The sequence below is a fragment of the Centroberyx gerrardi genome, chromosome 15 (assembly GCF_048128805.1).
Source record: "Centroberyx gerrardi isolate f3 chromosome 15, fCenGer3.hap1.cur.20231027, whole genome shotgun sequence".
NCBI classification, from domain to species: Eukaryota; Metazoa; Chordata; class Actinopteri; order Beryciformes; family Berycidae; genus Centroberyx; species Centroberyx gerrardi.
Genome location: NC_136011.1, coordinates 15,392,170 through 15,413,322, shown reverse-complemented (window position 1 = coordinate 15,413,322; position 21,153 = coordinate 15,392,170). Strand labels below are relative to the sequence as shown.

The window sequence follows — 21,153 nt, the reverse complement described above, 5'->3', positions numbered from 1 at the left end:
AAAACAAATGGTGAGACGAATGTTGTCATGAACTTTTCAACCCATGTGGAATGTAGAGAGAGAAAAAACTCACTGTCACAGTCACTGTACAAACAGTTACATAACACAAGCTGTCAATAAACCATGCATTTAACAGCACATATACCATGTAGTCCATGAATGGATACATCCTAGGATACTCCACTACAAAAGTGTTATTTACAACAAAGAAAAAAAATATACATCTGTACACAGACCTCTATTATAATAGGTATTGAGATCTGGAGATAAGCACCTAAGTATAACCCACTGGATATATTTCAGACCGTAAACAGTTGCATAGTATTGGAGGTTCTCAGACTTGGTTTTGGCCTCTCATATTGAGCTGTGTCAGGAGATTTCTAGGGTCCAACACAAAGCTTCAGCAGGGGACTCAGGCCTGCTATACGTTCATGACGGGGGTGAGCTGCAGCAGTGAGCTCTGTGGTCTTATGGCACTGCTCTTGGAATGCAGTTTCTCCAAGTTCTGTAGGAAACCCCTTCTCTTGAGACCCTCCAGAATCACGGTGTTGTTGGAGGCCAGACTGACACGGGTCCTATAGGGAAAAAAGGGGGCACAAGAGGTTGATGTATTCCGTAAATACGCCATTTGAACAAGGTGACATGTTCATGCACTCATGCACTCCATCTACCCACCTACATACACTGGGTACGCAGCAAGTTCAATGTTAAAAAAAGAAGTCTTTTCTTCCTCTTTCATTATAACATGAGGATATAAGTGCTGCAGAGTAATTATACTAATTATCAAAATGACTCCCTTCTGTCCAAATACTGGATGCTGTAATTGGCCACAAGGTGTTTGTTCAGCTTTATTGCCATTTACATTATAGGGAAAAACAGACTCTGGAGTAGGGTCAACCACAGACATCTAACCCAGAGGTTAACTAACCTCAATATGGTGCTTATTTTGCCTGTCTCTAAAGCTCCTCCAGAATGTAGTGTGATAGTCGATCTGATTGTTCAATGGGCTGGGTTACAGCAGAAGCTTGAGATAGGATATGAGCCTAAAGTGTGAAGACTAGTTAAACACTGGCCTAGAGACTTCATTGGTGGTGGACCTTCTTTTTTCTCTTCACAAATAAAACCTTTTAGTCAGTCTCAGTCTGCCTACATTTCAGTCAGTTAAATGAGTTTAACAAGATGTCACCACTGCTCTAAAACTGAGCTATAATTAAAGAAAAACACAGTATTGAAGTTATTATAGCTAATATGAATAGCTGTAGTGAGAACCACTCACCGAGGGGAATCTATACCACTGTCTCCTGTGATGCTCTGGCTCTCTCCTTCCCCTGTTTCCCCAATCTCTGCCCCTCTGGCTTCACTGGGCATGCTCAGACTGGCACTGTGAGTCTGAGGGACTTCCCTGTCACTGAGGGTCTCAAATCCCCCCTCCTCCACTTCCTCCACCTCACAACCCCAGTGAGCAGATTCGCCATCACCTTCATCAATGGACTTTCGGAGGGTCTCAGTGTCCGATTCCATCTCACTAGTCTGGCAGTAGTCAAAGATACTGCTCTCTGCAACCTCAGGGGTTTCTAGACAGTCGAAATTAAGGCTGGCCTCCCGTCTTTCCCCCTGGAGCAATGTTCCTTGCCTGGGGCTAGGCTCGCTCTGGGCCCCTGGTGATCTAGTCCTCTGATGGTGATGGTGGGGTCTCCAGCTGGTCTCCCCAAGTCTGGTGGGGCTGAGAGAGTTTTCCCTCTGGGTGGTAACAGGAATGCTCTCTTTGTAAGTGCTGTCCCTGTCATCTTGTATGGATTTGACTTGCGGGTGGTGAGAGTGGGAATTATGATAGTGGCTGTGGGGGTCTTGGTATTGCAAATCAGATTCATGGTCATGGTAAACCAACTGGGGGTCATGGTAGTGGGCTACACTTGTTTGGTAGGCCATTGCAGCTTCTATAATCTCCTCCTCATTCAGACACAAGGAGCTACAGGCATCCTCATCTTGTTCATCTGCTCTCTGGTAGAGCCTGTGGTCATCTTCTATGAAGCCATCAGTGTCTGTCATTAAGACGCTGCTGTCAGCTGTCAGCTCCAGTCTCTCTCCATGGGCCGTGGCCCTTTGCTCTCTACTACTGACAATGATGCTGGTTCCTGTCCCCGGTTGTTCTTGGTTGGCTGTGGTGCTACAGGCCTGCTGGTGTGGAGAGAGCCGACCAGGCCTCTGAATATTGTCCCCTTGTGTGTTTGAGTGTCTGAGGGAGTGTTTCCGCTGTAGAGAGGACTTAGGCCAGGCCAGAGCTGGATTGTACAAGTGGTTTATGGCTGGATCATAGGGATGGGTAGGGAGAATGGAGTCAGTTTCAGTGTATGATTGAGTGTTAGGGATGTCATCCTCTGTAGTCTGGCCCATTTGGTGCCTGTGGTCTGTTACACTCCTGTACTCTGCCTCCGGTAAAGGCCGGCGTTTGCCTTCTCTCTCCCAGGGTTCCCTGCTGTTTCCCTCCCTCTGGTTTCGGACCTTGTCGTCTATCCTTAGGGTACTACTCTCGGGGTAGGCTGAGCTGTAGTCTGATGGCAGCTCTCTGCTGAGTTTCATGTCTGGTTGCAGCAGATGATCAGCAGTAAAGCCGCTCTCATTGACACAGTCATACCTGTCCTCAGATGTACGGGATTTCCCTGTATGCTCCGCATCTGCTACAATACCTTTGGCCCGATGCGGGTCCCATGATTTGGAGCGGTGACCTGCTCGTTCCTTCTTCCCTGGCGCTGAAGTCTTGCCCTCCTTCACCTCTCGCCTCCTTTGCTCTCTATTGGTGGCAGCGGTCATGGTGGCGGTAATTGTGGTCTCAGCAGGCTCTTTGATTGGCTGAGTTTGAAACGGGTTGTCAATGCGTTTCTTATAAAGACATTTTCCCTCCACAGCTCGAGCCTCCTCCAGGTACTCTGGTTCATCAACAGGGATTTCCACTCTGAGCCGAGAGGGGATCAGGTCCTCCTCCTCTGGGTAGTCATCCCCACATATGGGGGCCTTACTCTTAATCCTCTCCTTTTCCCTATCCCTCTGCTTCTCCTTGGAGGAGTGGGCTCTCCTCTTGCTGCGAGAGGCCTTGGGGGCCAATCTCCTCCCTGCCCCTGCCCTGGAGGAGTGATGGTGCCTGGGTTTGGAGAAAGTTAGGATCTCGGTTGACATTCCCTTGTCTACTCCCCTATCATCCTTATCCAGACCCTTGTCCAACACCTTGTCTATCCCCCTCTCCCCTCTCTCCTCCAGCTTCTTCATAAGGACTGTATGGCGTGTCAAGTTGTCCACAGTGAGTTCAGGGTTGATGCGTTTGATGATGGCATGCTCCAGGTCACGAGGCAAGTTATTGAGGTCATCCTCGTCCCTTACTGGCCACTCTTCCGGAGGGAACTGGCCTGAAAATGATGCATACTCCTTCTTTGGCTTGTCTTTTTTCCCTCCATTCCTCCGGAACAGACTGAGACCAAATTTCCTTCCTGGTTTGTTGTCTTTTTCCTTGCGGCTAGTGGCGTTAGTGGTGGCTGTGGTTTTGCTGACCTCGCTGGCCTGGTAGTCTGCTGCTGTGGAGGTGGACTGATGCTGCACTGTGGGTTTGTGATCTAATGGTCGGGGCCACTTCAAGCTCTTGCCTGTGCATTCACTAATGGATACTGAGACAGAATGCTGGTCTGGGACAGTAGAGGGAGGGACAGTGGCAGTTACGGTAGTGGTGGTGACGTTAGTGGATGTTTGGAGAGGGGCAAAGCAGCTGCAGGACTTGCAGTGGGCCACTAGGGGTGTCTGAGTGTTCTCCATGCAGGCCTCATTGCTCAAAAGGTAGGTGATGGGAGGAGGTGAGGGAGGGTCGTCGCCTGAACCCGAGGTCCACCAGCTCTTCTCTCGGACCACGCTGTTGGTGATAAAGTAGGTCTGTGGCGTGACAATGAAGTAGCCCTCTCCTGTGTGGTAAATCTTACGCTCCTTGATCAGATTGCCTAGAGCATTATACAGGATGTCCTGAGTGGGGATGGTCATCCCTGAGAGAAAGAGAACAGAGAAAGAGAAAAGGGTAATTAGCAGAAGAGTGAGTGAGAGGAAAAAATGTCTCTGGTTAAAGAGCCCAACAAGATTATCACAGTGGAATAATACTGGTTACATGACAAGAAACAAGAAGAGTTTGCAACAGCTGCTTGCCTTGTCCTGCACAGACAGGCAATGTTTTATGGGTTACCTGGATGGGCTTTGCTCATGTGGTTGACAAGTGCTTCCTGGTTGACGGTGATGTGGGAGGAGTTCATATCTGAGATGACGGAGCACAGCACCTCAGCCAGCGGGATGAACTGGGACTGGGGGACAGGGGACATCTGCACCGGGGACAGATCACCTGAAACACACACACCCACACACACACACACACACACATTACTGGGCGAAACAGGTGGGCCTGCTGTAGTACACACAAACACACCTGGGTTAGAGAGCTCTCTCTCTGACTTGTCCTGCCAGTGCAAACAACTCAAAGAACTGAAGTTGACATTCCTTTTCTAGCCACCTTCTAAATCATGACCGAGGTGGTCTATTTATGTGAGTTATGTGAACCATGCCTGACTGCTATTGAAATTCCATCTATACTGGGACAGACCACAGAATTCCATTACTCCCACAGAAATGACCACAAGTCTGCCTGCTGGGCAGATCAGATATCCTGCCCCCCCATATCTTAAGGCTCTACTGGTCTAGGAGGTGCCCTTAGACAAACATGTTGTAGAAAGTGAGGGAGAATGAGAAATAGATAGACAGAGATTCTTGGAAACACTTGGTCTCTGTAAAAACAGTATGAAACTCATTCTATGTACGCACACCTCACATCAAAATACCACCAATCAGACAGACTCAAAGGTTTTGACAGCATTCCAGTGTCATACAAACAAACTCTGGGAGCCCATCAGACAGAAGCCACAGGGCTTTGAAATCAAAAAACGAGCTGCTTTCAAAACACACCAGACATTTTAGAGACATTTTATCTCAGCACCAAAGACAAGCAACTGCAACTGAGTCTCAGTGATTTAGCTGCCTCGGGCAAATAGTGTTTTTATGGGCTAGTTTTAATGCTGTTTCATACCAAGTGCAAAGCCTACAATGAAGGGGTGGGGTGAGGGTGTATGTGTGTGTGTGTGTGTGTGTGTGTGTGTGTGTGTGTGTGTGTGTGTGCTGGTGGTGGTGGTGGTGGGGTATCGCAGTGCCATAAAGACCCCACCACACCCCAAGATAAGGATGGGACATCAAGACTGAATGTGAACTTTGAGACAGTTTTATCTGAATAATTGGTTACCTCACTGTGTGACAAGAGATTCACAAACCAGATTGTCTCTAATTTAGTCAACCTGTTATCTTGTTCAGAGACAAGAGGCAACTGGGACACATTTTCAGACATTATCAGTCTGTGTTGGGGTATGTTGTCTCACAGGCTCTGTTTTATTTAAAAACATTTACACTTTTTTGTCCATAGATAAGTATGACTTATTTGCCATTTAACTATTTTTTCCCACAAGGTTAGGCAACTGCAAAGCAACAGCTGGCCACTGGGTTGCTTTCCCCTGCACCATTTTGCTTCCCCAGTTCAACTAAGCTTAATTCTTGGAAGGATGGAAGCAAAATGGCTACTAAAATGATAAGAGGGCAGTCAGTAGAGACCTGTGAGGGCTGCTATGCAGGGGAAATGGAAAATGTTTGCATAGCTACTGTAGCCCTTAGCCCTTAACTGTTTTTTAAAGGTCTGTATGATTTAAACTACTGACATACAGTATATACAGTATATATATCACCAGAGCCACCAAGAGCTGTTTCTTGGGTGAATTCTCTGCAAAAATATATCCATAGTGAAGGCACCAAAACAAACCAGGCCGGGTCCCACTGCTGATGAATGATTAGCATCTGGGCCGGGCTAAGACAAACTCCCCAGTCTCCTTTTAAGATGGCTCAACTACAACGAACATCAACTGCAGACACAAGGGCATGAACATGACCTTACTCACAGGACTGGAAAATTGGTTTTAGTTAATCAGCTACAGCTCATTAATGCAAGGTGCATAGTGGGTGGATTTAGGGATAAGCGATGAGATGTGATACTGATGCAGAAAAAGATGTGCTTACTCATGCTGTACTTGTATTTTATTTATTGGCCTGAATTTAATAGCCCACGGATAAAAAAAATCTAGTTAAACGACAAACAGAAAAAACAAAATGGTGTCAAATCAACAAGCAAAACCTGTATTCAGATATAAACTTCATAATGTTGTCATAGCACCACAGAGAGTAGCATTATGGCATTATTGGCAGTTATTGCAGGGCATTATCCAATACTATTGGCAGGCTTTGGTGCACCCTGTAAAAATGCCAGTCACATGAAATGCAAATCAGTCATGTGGTCAGGGGAGATTTAACTTCTTTTTGTTATTGATTGATTGATTTCCCCCATGTGCCTTGAGGTTTTCAGTTGTGCTGACAACAATGCTCCATGTATAAATGTGTGAATTCAGGCTTAAACTCAAACATGTGGCGTGTGTGACTGTGAGTGATTCACCCGTCAACCCCAGGGCATTCAGTGAAAACACTGCCAAGCTCACACTCCCATTAAAGTAAACATTTACAACCCTCACACTTGAACCACTTATGTCCAAGACAGGGAAAATAAACGACTAATCAAATAGCTGCCATGGTAGAGCATGGTAGAGCATGGTATAGCGCACACACACATACACACACACACACACACACACACACACAGATGCACACACAGACACAGGCAAGACTACTAATTAATAACTTTACTTTTCCAGTGTTGCACACACAGAACGGTTGCCACCAATGAGGAAGAATTCAACATGTCATTATGTATTAACTATATAGAACAGCCTTTAATCAAGAGACAGATTTCCTTTCTGCAATTTATGAATCATTCTGTGTTTTTAGAAAAAGACGCACGGCCTTTGAGGTGAACATGTCTTATCTAGAGTGAGGAATATCTCAAGTGAAGTTATTTAACCTACACAAACATCAATTATCAGTAAACTGTAAGCTCAATTAAAGCTCCTAAGGCTCGGAGGCAGGGGTCTTTCTTTGTAAACCTGATCCTGTGACACAGCGAGGCATTGTAGAAAACATCTGCCTTCCCCAGCAATGACAGAAGACGTTAATCTGACTAAACCTCAGAGCGGATATCTCAATAGCAGTCTCCCTCGGCAGTGAATTAGTGCTGCTGCCTTTGCTCTCCATTGTTGTTAACTTCCTATAGGAATGCCTGCCAGGCTGTCCGCATAGCAACCGCCCCCGACTATTGTCAACACCCAACAGACGAGAAAGGTCAGCAAGTATATGATAGGGTCAGAGGGAGGAAAGTATTTTGAAAAATAAATAAAACTAATGTAGTAATCATAGAGAATCAACCAGCTAATGGAAAAACCTCCTTTGAAATGACTTTCCAGTCCTCGTTGCATAGAGGCAACTTTGGTAGATGGAAGCAACATCCTCTCTACACGCTACATTACTGGCCATGTCCTGCTTCTAAGCAGGACATCCTGTCTGAGACCTGTTATCACTTGTACTCTTAAGAGAGTTGAAAAGAGAAATGGGTTAGAGGAAGAGCATGTTTCCCATATGCGATTTAATTCAGGTCTGTTAGCAGCGCCCACCTTGCGGAGGGTAAAAAGGAGAAAGTGAGACAATTCAGGTGTTTGGCAGAGGACAAAAACATGTCCAAAGCAGTTTATTTGTGAAGAAACCCAGGTGGGAAAAAGTTGGTGTAATGGAAGGATGGGCCAGGCAGAGGATTAGTGTTTATTGAGTCTAACATTAGCAGGCGTGACCGTCGGGGAGGTTCACTGTGGTAACCGTCTTCTCTCCAGGGGGAGCGGACCTCTGTGTTCCTGTAATCTAAGACTGGGCCGCGGACATTACACCCTTTGTCATACACAGCATGAATACCCTGCTGGATGCCATGGCAACAGAACCCAGTGCCACAAGGAAGAGGGAGGGAAACAGCAGCTAGAGAGTCAAACAGGAGACGAGGCTTCTGTCGAGGCAAGTTAGGCATAGAATGGTGGTTCTTGACTTTTTTTGGCTAGTGACCCCTTAAAAGGAAGCGATGCCTACTTGTGACCCCCCATCACAGGCTGCATATGCAGAGTGGTGAACAGTTCAACTAAAGAATGATTTTCCATTATCAGGTTGTTTCATTTGATTAGGCCTAGAAGAAAAAAGCAAAAATGAGCAAAAATACATTTGTATCGTAGAAATATGTTTTTTTCTTATCCCATAAATCATCTTGTGACCCCCCAAAATAATCTTGCGACCTCCTGGGTGGTCCCGACCCCCAGGTTGAGAACCACTAAGGTAAAGGAGACTCTACATGAATTTTTTTGTCACAGGAAACCAATTCTATATAACCAGCCTCAAACTTTACTGTCATGGCACTGATCATATCACTGAAATGAAGAAGTGACACAGCCTGCACTATTTTCTCTTCCAGCTAGAGCTAAAAACAGTTACATCTTGTCATGTCATGAGCCGTCCCTGCAAATAAACAGCTGCTTATGGCTGAAAATGAAAAATGATTGAAATCATACTCCTCAGATTGTGGAGAAGATTGACAGAGAGCTTCTCTCCTCTCGAGAAACACAGACCTTTTCGGCTGCTGACACTGATCAATGCCACATGTATTCACATGGCCGTGTGGTTAGAGCCGCATGAGTCCCATTTCATACGTGATTGCATTACCTCCAGTCTCTTGGAGGGGAATATTAACACGCCACGCTCTCGCACATACAGCACATACAGTACATCTTCCATACGCTTCAGTGCAGTGGCAGTAAAAGTCTGTCTGTATAGATTTAATCTGAAAGTGATGCTATCTTCAAGTGATCTTTTCTAGGGGGATGGAGAGGGCAACATGCTGCCAAAGTGCAGCAGCTTGACTGCCAGAGTGATACAAAGTGACATTTTCAGTCGTGTGGCAACACAAACCCAAACACTGTTTCTACGCAGTGTTTCTCAGGACAACTGGCATCTCCTCAGTGCCTAGAGGGGAGGGACAATATGTCACTCTAACGTTTGGCAGGTGAAGACTGGATGTACCTGTTAATCTTTACAACTCACCTTGGTAACAGCATACAACACACACTGTTTCCGTACTCTTGAAACAGTCCGATTTATGAGCCAAGGTTTGGCTTTGATCACCACACACAGAAGCACAGAACTAAGCTATATCCCTCATGCTGTTATATAATTTTACATTTACATTTTAAGCATTTAAGCTGACATTTTAGCTTAGAATAGAGTAGCCTACAACAGTAGAATAAACCTCAATTCCAAGACCATAATCATAACATGCAACCAGCACCCTGACAATATTCCTGAGGCCCTACAATGATTGTGTAAGAGAAAGCTGCTAGGAAAAGAGTAAAAGTAAGATCTAAGGAGAGCGGTGGAAGGGAGTTTTTGCCACCAGCCCAAGCAGGTCTGCTGGGCACGAAGATGTCAGACATTTTGAAACGTGCATGAGCCGTATGTCATCAGTTATTCTCAAAACGCTAATAGTGCATTCAGAATAAATTTTTTGTTGTTGAAAATTCACTTACAGCTATACAGGTCGGCTGGCTTGTTAGCCTTCTTGTGGTAATTTACCATAGAGGTTAGCAACTAACTAGTTTGCTTTAATTATGACTGACACTAGCTGCTAGAAGTGAGGTTGTAAACAAATATGTCAGAATAAATATAGACATATACTTAGCTGTAAAGCATTAATGCCATACAACAATAACGTTCTATGTTTTTTTCCTTTCATCACTGGACTGATGAGGAGCTTTCTGGCTCCTATATCCAGTATATCAGTGCTATATAAGTGCAGATAAGTAGAATACATAAAATGTAGCCAAAATATCTAAGGTTTTAAAGGTGTCACATGTGGTATTTTGTGTTTCTCAAAATTAAGACCACATTTCCCATAAAATTAAGACCACATTTCCACAAAAAAGGTGTTGCTACTTCAACGTGTTTGTTTTGAAAAGCAAGAATGATAAAAGCCAATAACACCCCAATATGCATTCCTGCATAGTAAGCTATCGTGCAGGTAGGATACAAAATAAAGCTGTGTGTCATGCAAAACGATTCCTGATTTGTGCCGTGAAGTAATCTCCCTTTGTGTCATAAAACAATACAAACAAAAAATCCTGCAAAATCTGACATGATGGCACGCAAAGTAAATTGCAGTGCAACTTTTCTTTCTAGTTTTGCTGTGGGAGAGGGGATGTGATTCAGTGTAGAGAAGGTGACATGAGGGAGTTTTCAGCCTACGATGGAGGATGGGAAGTGATCCTGCTGCTCTGACTGGAGTGGGAAGGTCAATCATAGATCCACAGATTCAGATAGACAGGATATACACCATATTCAGGTCTTGTTGAGGAACAGAAAATAAGAAATAAAGAGAGCTGTGATAGAATCTAGTCCTTGACCTTCCACCTCCACGCTATCACAGGTAAGATCTAATTGAAACATCAGGCTTGTTCCCACAATCCTTCACTCTGTGACCTCTCTGGAAGCACACACACACACACACACACACACACACACACACACACACACAGACACACACACACACACACACACACACACACACACACACACACACACACACACCTCCTTATCTCATCTCTATCGTCTAATCTTTTAGGCTCCAGTAAGCAAACAGGCTAATCTTCTCTCTCCCTCATTAAGGACACACTGCATGGCATTCAACATGAACTTGAGGTCGGCCCAAACTGCAGAAACCCCCCCTGTCTCCCACCGACTCAGACCCTGTGAAGGACACGCTTCAGTGGATCTGCAGGCTATAAGTGGAAGATCTAAGTTAAGTCTCTGGTAGGACAATGTCAAACATTCACACAGTCAGATTCAGTGTAATGGGAAGAGATGTCAGCTGTAATTTATGTTGCCACACCCTCCCAGTCCCACCACCATTTCCCTTTGTTTTGGTCCTCTAGCTTCGGGACCAGCAGGCGTCCAAGACACGCCCTTGCCTTCTTATATATATATATATGTGTGTGTGTGTGTGTGTGTGTGTGTGTGCATGACACTTTAAATGTCTTTTACAACTCGTGTCTTTCACTAACACACAGATGTGGGCCCTGCAGTAAAGTGGACCAATAAACCGAGTGAAAAGATCCCTTCACAGAGCAATCACCGTCCCAGCAACCAAACCCAGAACAGTGGAACAACACTGGTAAACACTAATGTGCAGCACAGCCCTTTCCTGCCATTTCCCTCTGAAATCACTTGGAATTAAATGAAGCCTTGATCTAGTACTAACTTGTGTGATAATTATCTGTCGTTGGATGTGTAAGAAACATTGTCATTGGGGTTCACATATGACCTGGTGAGGTGTTTTCAACATGAATGCCACCAACCCATTTAAAAACACATTAATGTGCAGTAAAAATGAAACACCGAACCACTGACTACTTGATGATTTAACAGCTTTATTGATTGGCGACAGTAAAAATCAGCATTCCCGCCCCCTAACTTGGAGGCATTAGATAAATATTTAATCTGAAACTTCGACGTTTCACTATCTCAGAGCGTTCTCAGTGTTTAAATATTAAGTGAAGGCTTGAAATGGGAGGCAAAGAGCAAAATTCAGACTGTGCCCTCATTGTAATCACTGTTTAAGGAAATGGGTTTGTTGGCAAAGTGACGTGGTTTGTGCTATGCTAACTCAGACTACCCAGATTAATTCAGGGGGATTTTTTTTGCGTGGACTAAATTAGATATATTTCAGCTAATTTAGCCATATTAGCAGGATATGAATCTGACATTTAAATGCTAGAGAGAGTAGTGAGATGAACCTCATTATTCAGCAGAGAAATAGAAAAAAAGGCAGAGAGAAGGGTGCTAATCAAATTTTCTGTTCTTCATCCAAACTTTTTTGGATGTCACTCTTATAATGTTATTACTTAGAGAAGAGGATTCATGAGCTAAAACAGGGACACAGGCAGGCTTTGTGTTGACTTGCATCACCATAGAGACCTTTACTGTGGGAGTGCCTTGTCCCATGCAAAGAATAAGAAGAAACAGCACAACCAGGCTTGAAATCTAGCATGGACATCAACTACAGCTTTGAGACTCAGTTTGCCATGCAAACCCCTTGCCATACAAACAATCAACATGAGTTGGCTAGTAAGCATAAACAGGCTGGGACTAAAGTGACATTCACAGAGCCTAAAACATGTACACTGAATTTAAGAAATATTACAAACACTTACTCTTTTCCTGATGAGATGAATACAGTTAAAAGCCATTATCCCTCATTGATTTCCCTTATTAAATCTATACCAATCACAAAGGAAGAGATGTTGATAAAGAGAAGCAGATGAGTCAGAGAAGGATTTTAAGCTTTGAGACAATTGAGATGTGGATTGTGCAAAAGGGGCTAAAACTAAGTATCAGGAAGATGTTCCTAATATTTTGTACTTTAAATGTATACTCATACATACAGTAGTTGATCACCACAGATCTTTTCCTCAAAATCCTTGCTGCTGTAAAGATAATGTAATTCAATTATGCTTACTATGCAGGTCACAATAAGAGCTTTTTGCAAAGAGATCTTGCTCATATTGAGTCAGGAACAATTAAATGACCTGACTCTAAACTACTGTACAAAAACCTGTTATCATAGTTCATGGGAAGTAGGAAACACAGCTGACCAGGTGTTTGACTGGAGAGCAGTAATAATGTGGAGGAGGACAGGCTGTATTTTCTGTGTAACATGATACCAACACTATGTGGTGCCAGCAGGCAGGACTTAAAGCAAAACTCTGGCCTATTCTGACCTGGACTTTTCCCCCCATCTTTTTCCAATGCAAACAATTGATTCTGATCAAAACCTACTGCTTCATGATTTGGGTGCTTTTGTGGTTGGTTTTTGGAGGGTTCATTGGCCCTATAGGACTGTATTGGAGAGCTGCGCACCCAGCCAAACAAGACTTAAGTAGCTCTATAGTGAAACAATTCACAAGGTTTGGGTCAGAGTTGTGCAATATGATGGATAATTATGGGAAAATGGAGTCCAAAATTATGAAAATGGCTGACATTATGCTTTAAGGGTCAAGATTAACACAAGCAGTCTTGCCAATAGGTTTTAGTTTGCTAAAGATCCAGACATTCCAGTTCTCTTCTCAACTACTGTGGTTTTATCTTTTATGGTATAAAACATTTTGGCTGTATGGGGTAAATAAGGTTGTACGGATTAGAGAAATTGTGGTGAAGCTTTTCGCTCTTGTACTGACTCACTGGACTCAGAAGTAGGAAGATGGCTTTAGCTTCACAAGCATCCCTTCTAGAGGATGTTTAGGAGGTCCAGGTGTTCTCAGCACACTCCACCCAAGTGTCTTTTCTCTGCTGACACCCCACCACCAAAACACACACTCACACACATACAAACACACAATCTGAGTGAACATGCTTTCCAGCAGCTCCACACCCCTTAATCAAGAGTGATGGCAGTCATTGGGCGCAGATGAAACCCATTTCCTCCTGTTTAACCCAGCTTGAGCTGCACCAGATCCCTGTGTTTGTTATCCCAGTATTTGGAACAGAGCGCCGGTCCACGTCTGCCACATGAACCAAAGCTTTCTAATGTCCTACAACTGGTCAGCGCTCAGCTCTGTCCATGGTCCTTGAAAGTATTTTTCATTGACGTAATGCAATAACACAGCGCTTTGCTATCGCAGAGCCGGTGTTAGCGTACCGCTGCTTTTATCAATGCTAAGTGAAGCAAAGAAAACATCCTGTCAGGAAACTGAAGAGTAATAGTAATACCAAATTTAATGCAATATTGTCTCACCTCTGTGTCGACCCGCTCGCCTGACCGGAGAGCGAATAAAGACAAATCCCAGGAGGGAAGTGCAAGCGGCTGCTGACAGGGTGTATAAGCCGAGGGATACAGAGGAACCTCCTCATCTGTTATTGTTGGCACCGCTCCACCGCTATGGGTGAGCTCAATATTTGGGTCGATAAAGGGGTCGGCTCGCCTGATTCGCATTGGGGGTGAGCTTCCTGCTCGATGGGAAAGGATGTAGCTAACAAATGATGTGCTGAGAGGCATGCACACGCACACACACACGCGCACACAGTCTCTCACACATGTACAGGCGCTGTGAAGGGTCATGTTTGAGAATGGAGGTCAAGGTTTCTTCAAATCCGGGCCTTATATAATAAACAATCTGCTGCAAGCCCCGAATCACCAGGAAACAGCACACAAGACACAACAGATAGCGTGCAGACACACACCCTGGGCCCGCGGCCAATGAGGTACAAAGACATAATAAGATTGAAGCTTGTGTAATAAGAGTGTAGCCTAATTACCCAATACCAACATCTTGTCATATAGCAATTGATTTATGGGTAAACAGTAATATACTTGAGGCAATTTAATAGTTCTACTAGGCTGCACATAAATCACAGAGGCTGTTCCGTTATTGGCTGAGTAATATCAAAACTTTTTATGTTACAATTGAATTAAAATCCAGTCGCTTGTTTGTTTAGGCTAAATTAAATTAGGGGTCCTCTGGTCTAGCGAACCTGCGATGAAGTCGGACACAGGAGCCTCCGCACTGCTGGATACTGGCAGATTTAGTATATGGTTTCCTCCAAAAACATTCCTCTGGTGTTTTTGTGAGACGTACGAGATTGGACCCGCTGCTGTCATAACACTGACTCTTAGTGGCTTTGAGCTTGACAAATAGTAGCATATAGTTTGGGTTCAGATGTGTAACACCTTAATGTCATACTACTAGTGCCAAGGGAGCCAGACAGCAATATCTTTAAGGAATATAGTTTCAGAGCAGCGAGGCTGGTAGATGGTAGATGTACCACAGAGCTGTTGTACTAGAGTAAAGCAGAGTGAAGCAGACCGCACACCACACACAAAGGTATGGTGTTTCCTCTAATCAAACTATCTCTAACCAGACATGCAACCTCTATCCCCTAATGAGTGAGTGTGTGATTGTGTGTGTGTGTGTGTGTGTGTGTGTGTGTGTGTGTGTGTAGGTGTGTGTTCTTTACCAAACAGTGAGGCTTCTTCTGTGCTTCTGTGCACCAGGACTTCCTCAGTGACACACAGTGTGAGTGAGGAACACCTGGACATCCTGCATTGATGTGGGCTGCTCTGTCCGCCTCGCCAAAAAAACCCTCTGAAGCTTAGTGACCCCAAGGGGGCTAGTTAGCAAAGAGGTTGTAACCTTTGACCTTTGCTGCTTAGCCAGGACAGGGTGGGCCGTTTAACCCCGGTAAGGCCCGGCAAGGGGGTGTCATGGTTAATAAGCTAACATCTGGAAGAGTTATGACCATTAGCAGAGAGCTTGGAGACTTTGACAAAATACCCTCATGAAAGGAGACACCCCTTGTGTAAAAATACAACACTTTCAAGTGAAAAGTAAAGAGCAAAAATAAGGCGCTCGGAGCCGGAGCTCAGGAAATGATCTCAAGAGTAAATGAAGCATTTCAGGAATGCTTCACCACCTTACGGTATGGTGAGTTAAATGAAACATACCATTTAAAAAGGAAACTTGGCCTAAAAAGTGCAGCATAGCAGTGCATTAGTTCCCCAAGAATATACAAAAGGAGACCTATATCTTCTAATGGCCAAAGAAGAGCTTTCCATGGCGAAAGCGAGAGGCCCGTCCGGGGGATTCATTCAGTCACGTTCATGTCCAAAACCCTGTCCAGCCCTTCAAGACAAGGGCAGTTACAGAGGTTGATTGTGGGGAGGATACAGGACACCTCATTACACCACTGGCTAACTCCGTATAAATGTTTTAGCTCGTGGATCCATGCTCGTCCTGCAGCAGAAACAATACTGAGGCTCTAAATAATGAAGGAGCAGCTAACAGTCATTATGAAGCCTCTGGTTTCAACAGGAGAGCATTACAACAACCTGGATGGTCCTTCCATAAGAATCTCTTTTGAGCCTTTACTAAAACACTGGTGATGAGGCACCAGGCTCTGCAACAAGGACGTCAACTCACTATACTGTGGTGTTATTCTGTAAATAACTGCTCAAGAGGAAAAAGGGGGTGAAAAGACAAGATAACTTTAGACCATGGGAAAGAGAATGAGAATGAGAAGAGAAACACCCGACAGACATTTGTGACTTGAAGCGGAGAGGTCAACCCCAGTACCAGCGGGGCCCGTTCCCACAAGGATAACAACGAAGCCTGTTCATACTAACGCCTCACCCTGCTCTGTTTACCTCCCCCTAACCTCACCACAATCCCCTTCCTCCATCGACCCCCACCTCCCACAAACCTCCTCCTCCTCTGCATAGCCCCCTCTTCAGAAGAGGCCCAGAGGTGGCTGGCGGCCCACAGAACACTCTGTCTTCGCTCAGCCCATTAGCACTGATAACCGGACAAGAGGAATGAGGAATCAGCATGATAAATCACCGTGACCTAGTCTCTTTGTCCGCATATTTTGTTTTGTCATCTCTCTCTCTCCAACACCGTTAACTAAAACCCACACCTGGTTAGTTTTAGGTCAGCGTCTCCTAATCTGTGTCCCTTCGCTGAAAAAACTTAGCTCAAGTCAGTAAAGTCACTTTCCAGCCTTATTCTGACCTGAGGAAGGAAATTGGCCTGCTTTAAATTCACTGTGGCCCATAACTCATAACATTTCCAATTTCCAGCTGACGTCTTTATATCAGGACAATGTCAAGGCCTCTTTGTCCACGCCTGATATCCCGCTACGAGTCTGTCTCCCGTAGTCCTTCACTGGCCATGAAATGGAGGGACATTAATCCTGCGGGGCCGGGCGATAGAAAGCGACTGCGGCCGGCAGCCAGTTGAGCGGTGATTCACTGCTGACCGATTCTCAGCAAGAAGGCAGTAACCCAGGCTGACAACCCCCGGGCTGATTTCCATACAAATTGCCGTGGTGTGAGGCGGCAAATTTGTTAAAGGGAGGAGAAGGAGGTGACATGTCCGCAGACGTGTGTTTGCTTACGGGGTTCTGGTGTTAAGAGGACAGGTTTGCCCAGCGAGAGGCCGTGCCTGATGAGTCTGTTGTGGTGTCAATGCCTGCCTTGCATTTTGACTATGAGCTCATGTATGTTCGTGATACCGTACATGGTAATAGGCTAATCATCGCCTTTGCCCCATATGGTGTTTGTTTGCGTGTGGGTGAGCATTTGTGCTGAGTTGAGGCTTAGGGCCAGAAACATACTGTCTCACAGCAGGGCGGCGTGTCAGTCTCCCCCTCCCCCTCGCTCCATCCCCTCCCGGGTCTCCCCCTGTGTGGTCTTTTCCTCTCCCTCACATTCCTCGCCTGTACGCTCCTTCTCCTCGCACTGCTCAATCTGGCAGAGCCGACAGGCTGATACTAAGTCAGCAGGTAGACAGTGGCGAGGGCAAGCATCCAGGCAAAATAACGTACAGACAAAGACAGGCAGATGAATGGAAAGGCAGGGCAGCTGGACCAAATGGCAACTCAGAGCCAGTGTTTGTTGCCGGGACACTGTTTCAATAAGCGACGACCAAAAGGAGCCAACTTTCATCCTAACAATTGGAAAAGACGTGTGTGTGTGTGTGTGTGATGCAGCAATACTAACCCTCTCGCATCATGCAATTTCAAAATTTAATTTTGCAGTTTTATGGGATAATTGTGTAGTTTTGAGTGGGAATGTGGTGCTTCGTGGCAGAAACGCAAAATCATTTTAATGCTTCCCACATATCTATTTCCCATAACTCACTGTTTAGTGTCTTTCCTCTATAAAGTAAGGCTAAAAATGTGAATAACCTGCTGTATCCTCCTAAGAGTACTATCATTAGGTCTAACATCCACACAGAGCTGTCATTTTCTCCAGCAGCCGGTGCTGTCAGGCATTTACAGCCCATGAGATCATGCTATAGGAAGCTGTATGAAGGTTTCCATTCATTGTTTCTCTGTTGCTATATGCTGCCTCAAAACACAGACACATTTGGAGAGGGAGAGAGGGAGAGAGAGAGAGAGAGAGAGAGAGCAATTAGAAGTAATTACATGGTATACAGAGGTTTGTTAACAAGCTTTGGTAAACACACAACTGTGTCAACAACAGAAGAGAGACTGGGGGAAGCCAGGCTGATGGGACATCATCTCTCAGCCTGTGACAGTCACAAACATAACAGTATTGGTGACATGGGCAGTTCTCCAACCCTCTCCAACAACTTACAGCTGGTGACTCTATGCACTGCTCATTAGGCACTGCAGCTAAATGTGGGACCAGAGGGTGAGCTGGAGTAAAGAAACCTCCTTTAAAAATGATGTCACTTTTGTGAATGGTGTCTTTTTGCAAGAATAGAATATGAAGGAAAAACTGTAAATGTCATGCTGGGTGTCACATAAGGTAATTATTTCAGAGACAAAAGTGGAGCAACAGTTGCCAGTTGTATGCCTGTACACACACATTAACAAGATGATGCATGTCTGACTATTTCATGAGACAAATACATTATCACAATTTGTTTTTGTGGATCAAATTTCACACTGAAAATGGCACTGTTAAATTGTAGGATAAGGAAGACATTTAAGAAATGTAGGCCTATTGACATCAAATTTGACAAAAAATCAAGGACCTAGTACTGAGGGGGAAAACACAGAAGAGGAGGGCTATTTACTCCACAGGGCGTTTAACCCCACTGTCAGCTCTCATGTCCGATGTTTTTAAAGCTTTATTGCTTTAACACATTTCTCTCTGAGCTGTAAAGTAAACAAAAGCTGTTACTCGCGTGCCCCTACAATTTGCCCTGACGAAATATCACATTAATAGGCTATCTCTATAGGGACTTTAATTATGTCTGTGGTACTCAATGGCGAGCGTAAGGTCACCTCTTCGTGGTATTTTTTAATTACCTATGGTGTCACTATATTATTCCTATAGGGACTTCTAGATTTTGTTTATTTGTATATATTTGTATCTTCTAAAAATCATTATTGGATGACTATAGGCATAGTTGTTTCTTGTTAAGGAGCACGCAGAGAGGCATATTACTTACATTAATGGTAACATACTGTATAAAAACACTGATGACGGCTAATTGACAGGACTAACGTTACATACCAACAGCTTTGATGACAAATCCTTTGGGTGACCTCAGCGCCCTGCGCATCCATGCCTCCCTCAGCACCTCCAAGTTGTTCGCGTTTCCTTGAACGAAAAGCACCAAATTTTCCATCCATCCCTGAAAGTAGACCTCGGCTACAGCCTTCACGAGCCTTTTATTCCAAAAACTTCGCAGGTTTTGCGCTTTGAAGTCCGCAAAAATCTCCTGGCCGCTCGCGGTGGCGGCGTCGGCGGTGAGTTTTTCTCCACCGGCGCGCAAACTCTCCTCTTCCTTGCCGAAGACCAGAGCCAGCGAAGCGGCGGAGAGTTGGACGACCCGCTGTTGGTGAGACATTTCTACCACGAGAAACGAGCGATCATGCTAGAAACGACGCACCGCGAAGATGCACTTCTGAAAACACAGCTCTCCCCTCTGAAAAAATCCCGATAAACGTCGGGATTTGCTACGCATTCCCCCAGTGTCTGTCAGCGTCCTGCGGTGTGTGGAGCGGAGGACGACAGGACGTCTGACTGGTTTCTCTCGGCTTCCAGGGAAACAGTGACGGTGGCAGAGAGGAGGAGGGCTCAGCCTGCCGGGACACACAGGTAGCCTACACCTCCCAGTTCTCACAGGTGTGTGTTGTGTGGAACCAGACAGACAGGTGCCGTTACTATAATTATTTATTTGCATTTCATTCCAAACGGAGAAAGCCTAATAATGTGATGTCTGTTTTATTGATCCCCATAGGGAATGCTCTCTTTGCTTGTTTCCCTCCTGGAAGGTCAGAGGTCAGGGACAACAGTGACAGCCTACCTGCAGCTGGTAGGGATTCAGTGCCTTGCTCAAGGACACTTCAACAAGGCAGATGCATGCAGGCTCGAACCACTAGGCCACTCTGCCACCCCCAAATATGCCTTGTAGAATGAAAGCAAAGCACATTTTGAGTGTGCATGTTAGGATATTTCCTGTTTTGTGTTTTTTATGTGTTGTTTGTTTGCTATTTTTATTGACAGCTATTGGGATAATCATGTGCCATGAAAAAAAACTCGGTCCACCACATCTCATCAAACAAACGATGTTGTTTCTTAAAAGATGTTGTGGAGATAAAATACACAGAGTATTTTTATATCCAGCAAAATAGCCTGCAACACAAGCACAAACGTTGTTCAGCCCTAATAAGCAATAAGGGAAGGTCTGGAGTCAGACCAGCAACATGGATGCCTTGTAAAACACTCGGTTCCTGTTCAGGGGTTTTTATATAGATGACTCGCCATCAGAGGAGACCTTAGTTGATGGAGGTGCCAACAAAGCTTGAAAGCAACCTTTGTTGAGGGATTTAGTATTGATCCATATAAGAACCGCTTCTTTCCATTACTAGACTCCTCGTGGCAAGTTGCTTCCCACAGCTTCATCGTTTGACACAAAGACGCCTTGGGGCCAAACGGTTTGTGTGGTAAACAGGGATCTGATGAGAGTAAATGTATTCATTTGGATTGTGTTAACATGAGAGAAACTTGAAATATTACATTTCAGAGCAGTGACACAGTGAGAGAAAATGTTGGTTCAATAAAACTTTGGGAGCCTCTGCCACAAGGAACATATTGCCGCTAAAATGAGAACCATTCCCCCCTGTGCTCTGAAGAGAGGCAGCCCATTAGGCCGTGCTTTTACTGACGCTTTAACAGGCCGCCTCAGAAGCACAGACAGACAGACACCTCATATATCACAGTCTCAGAAAGCCCGTGGCTTTGGTTTCAGGAGCACTCAGGCCCTGGAGAGGGGGGCCACCCTGCCTCAGTGTGGTATTAGGCCCGGTGCGGGAACAGGATATTGCGCTTCCTCTGTACATGAAAAGAATACATCACCTTCGTCTACACAGGATGAATTATGTGCAGTCTCTCTGCCGGGAAGCAGAGTTGAGGAGAGTGGGGTGAAGTTTGAAGGCAAGGGCAAGGACTTGAGTCGCAGAGATTTTGTGTGGTGTTATAGAGTTGAAGAGTTTTAATTAGAAAAAAAAACAGCATATTTCAACTGGTCACATTTT

General features: G+C 44.9%; 1 protein-coding gene across 1 annotated transcript; it reads right to left on the bottom strand.

Annotated features, from left to right (window-relative positions):
• stox1 (storkhead box 1) lies at positions 1-19,463 on the bottom strand. Its single transcript, XM_071914180.2, has 4 exons — positions 19,127-19,463; positions 4,217-4,369; positions 1,277-4,022; positions 1-575 (listed from the first exon to the last, which is right to left on the bottom strand). Exons 1-4 carry the CDS (start codon positions 19,461-19,463, stop codon positions 422-424), a joined length of 3,390 nt encoding a protein of 1,129 aa, XP_071770281.1. The 3' UTR covers positions 1-421.
• Between the last annotated feature and the right edge of the window lie 1,690 nt (positions 19,464-21,153).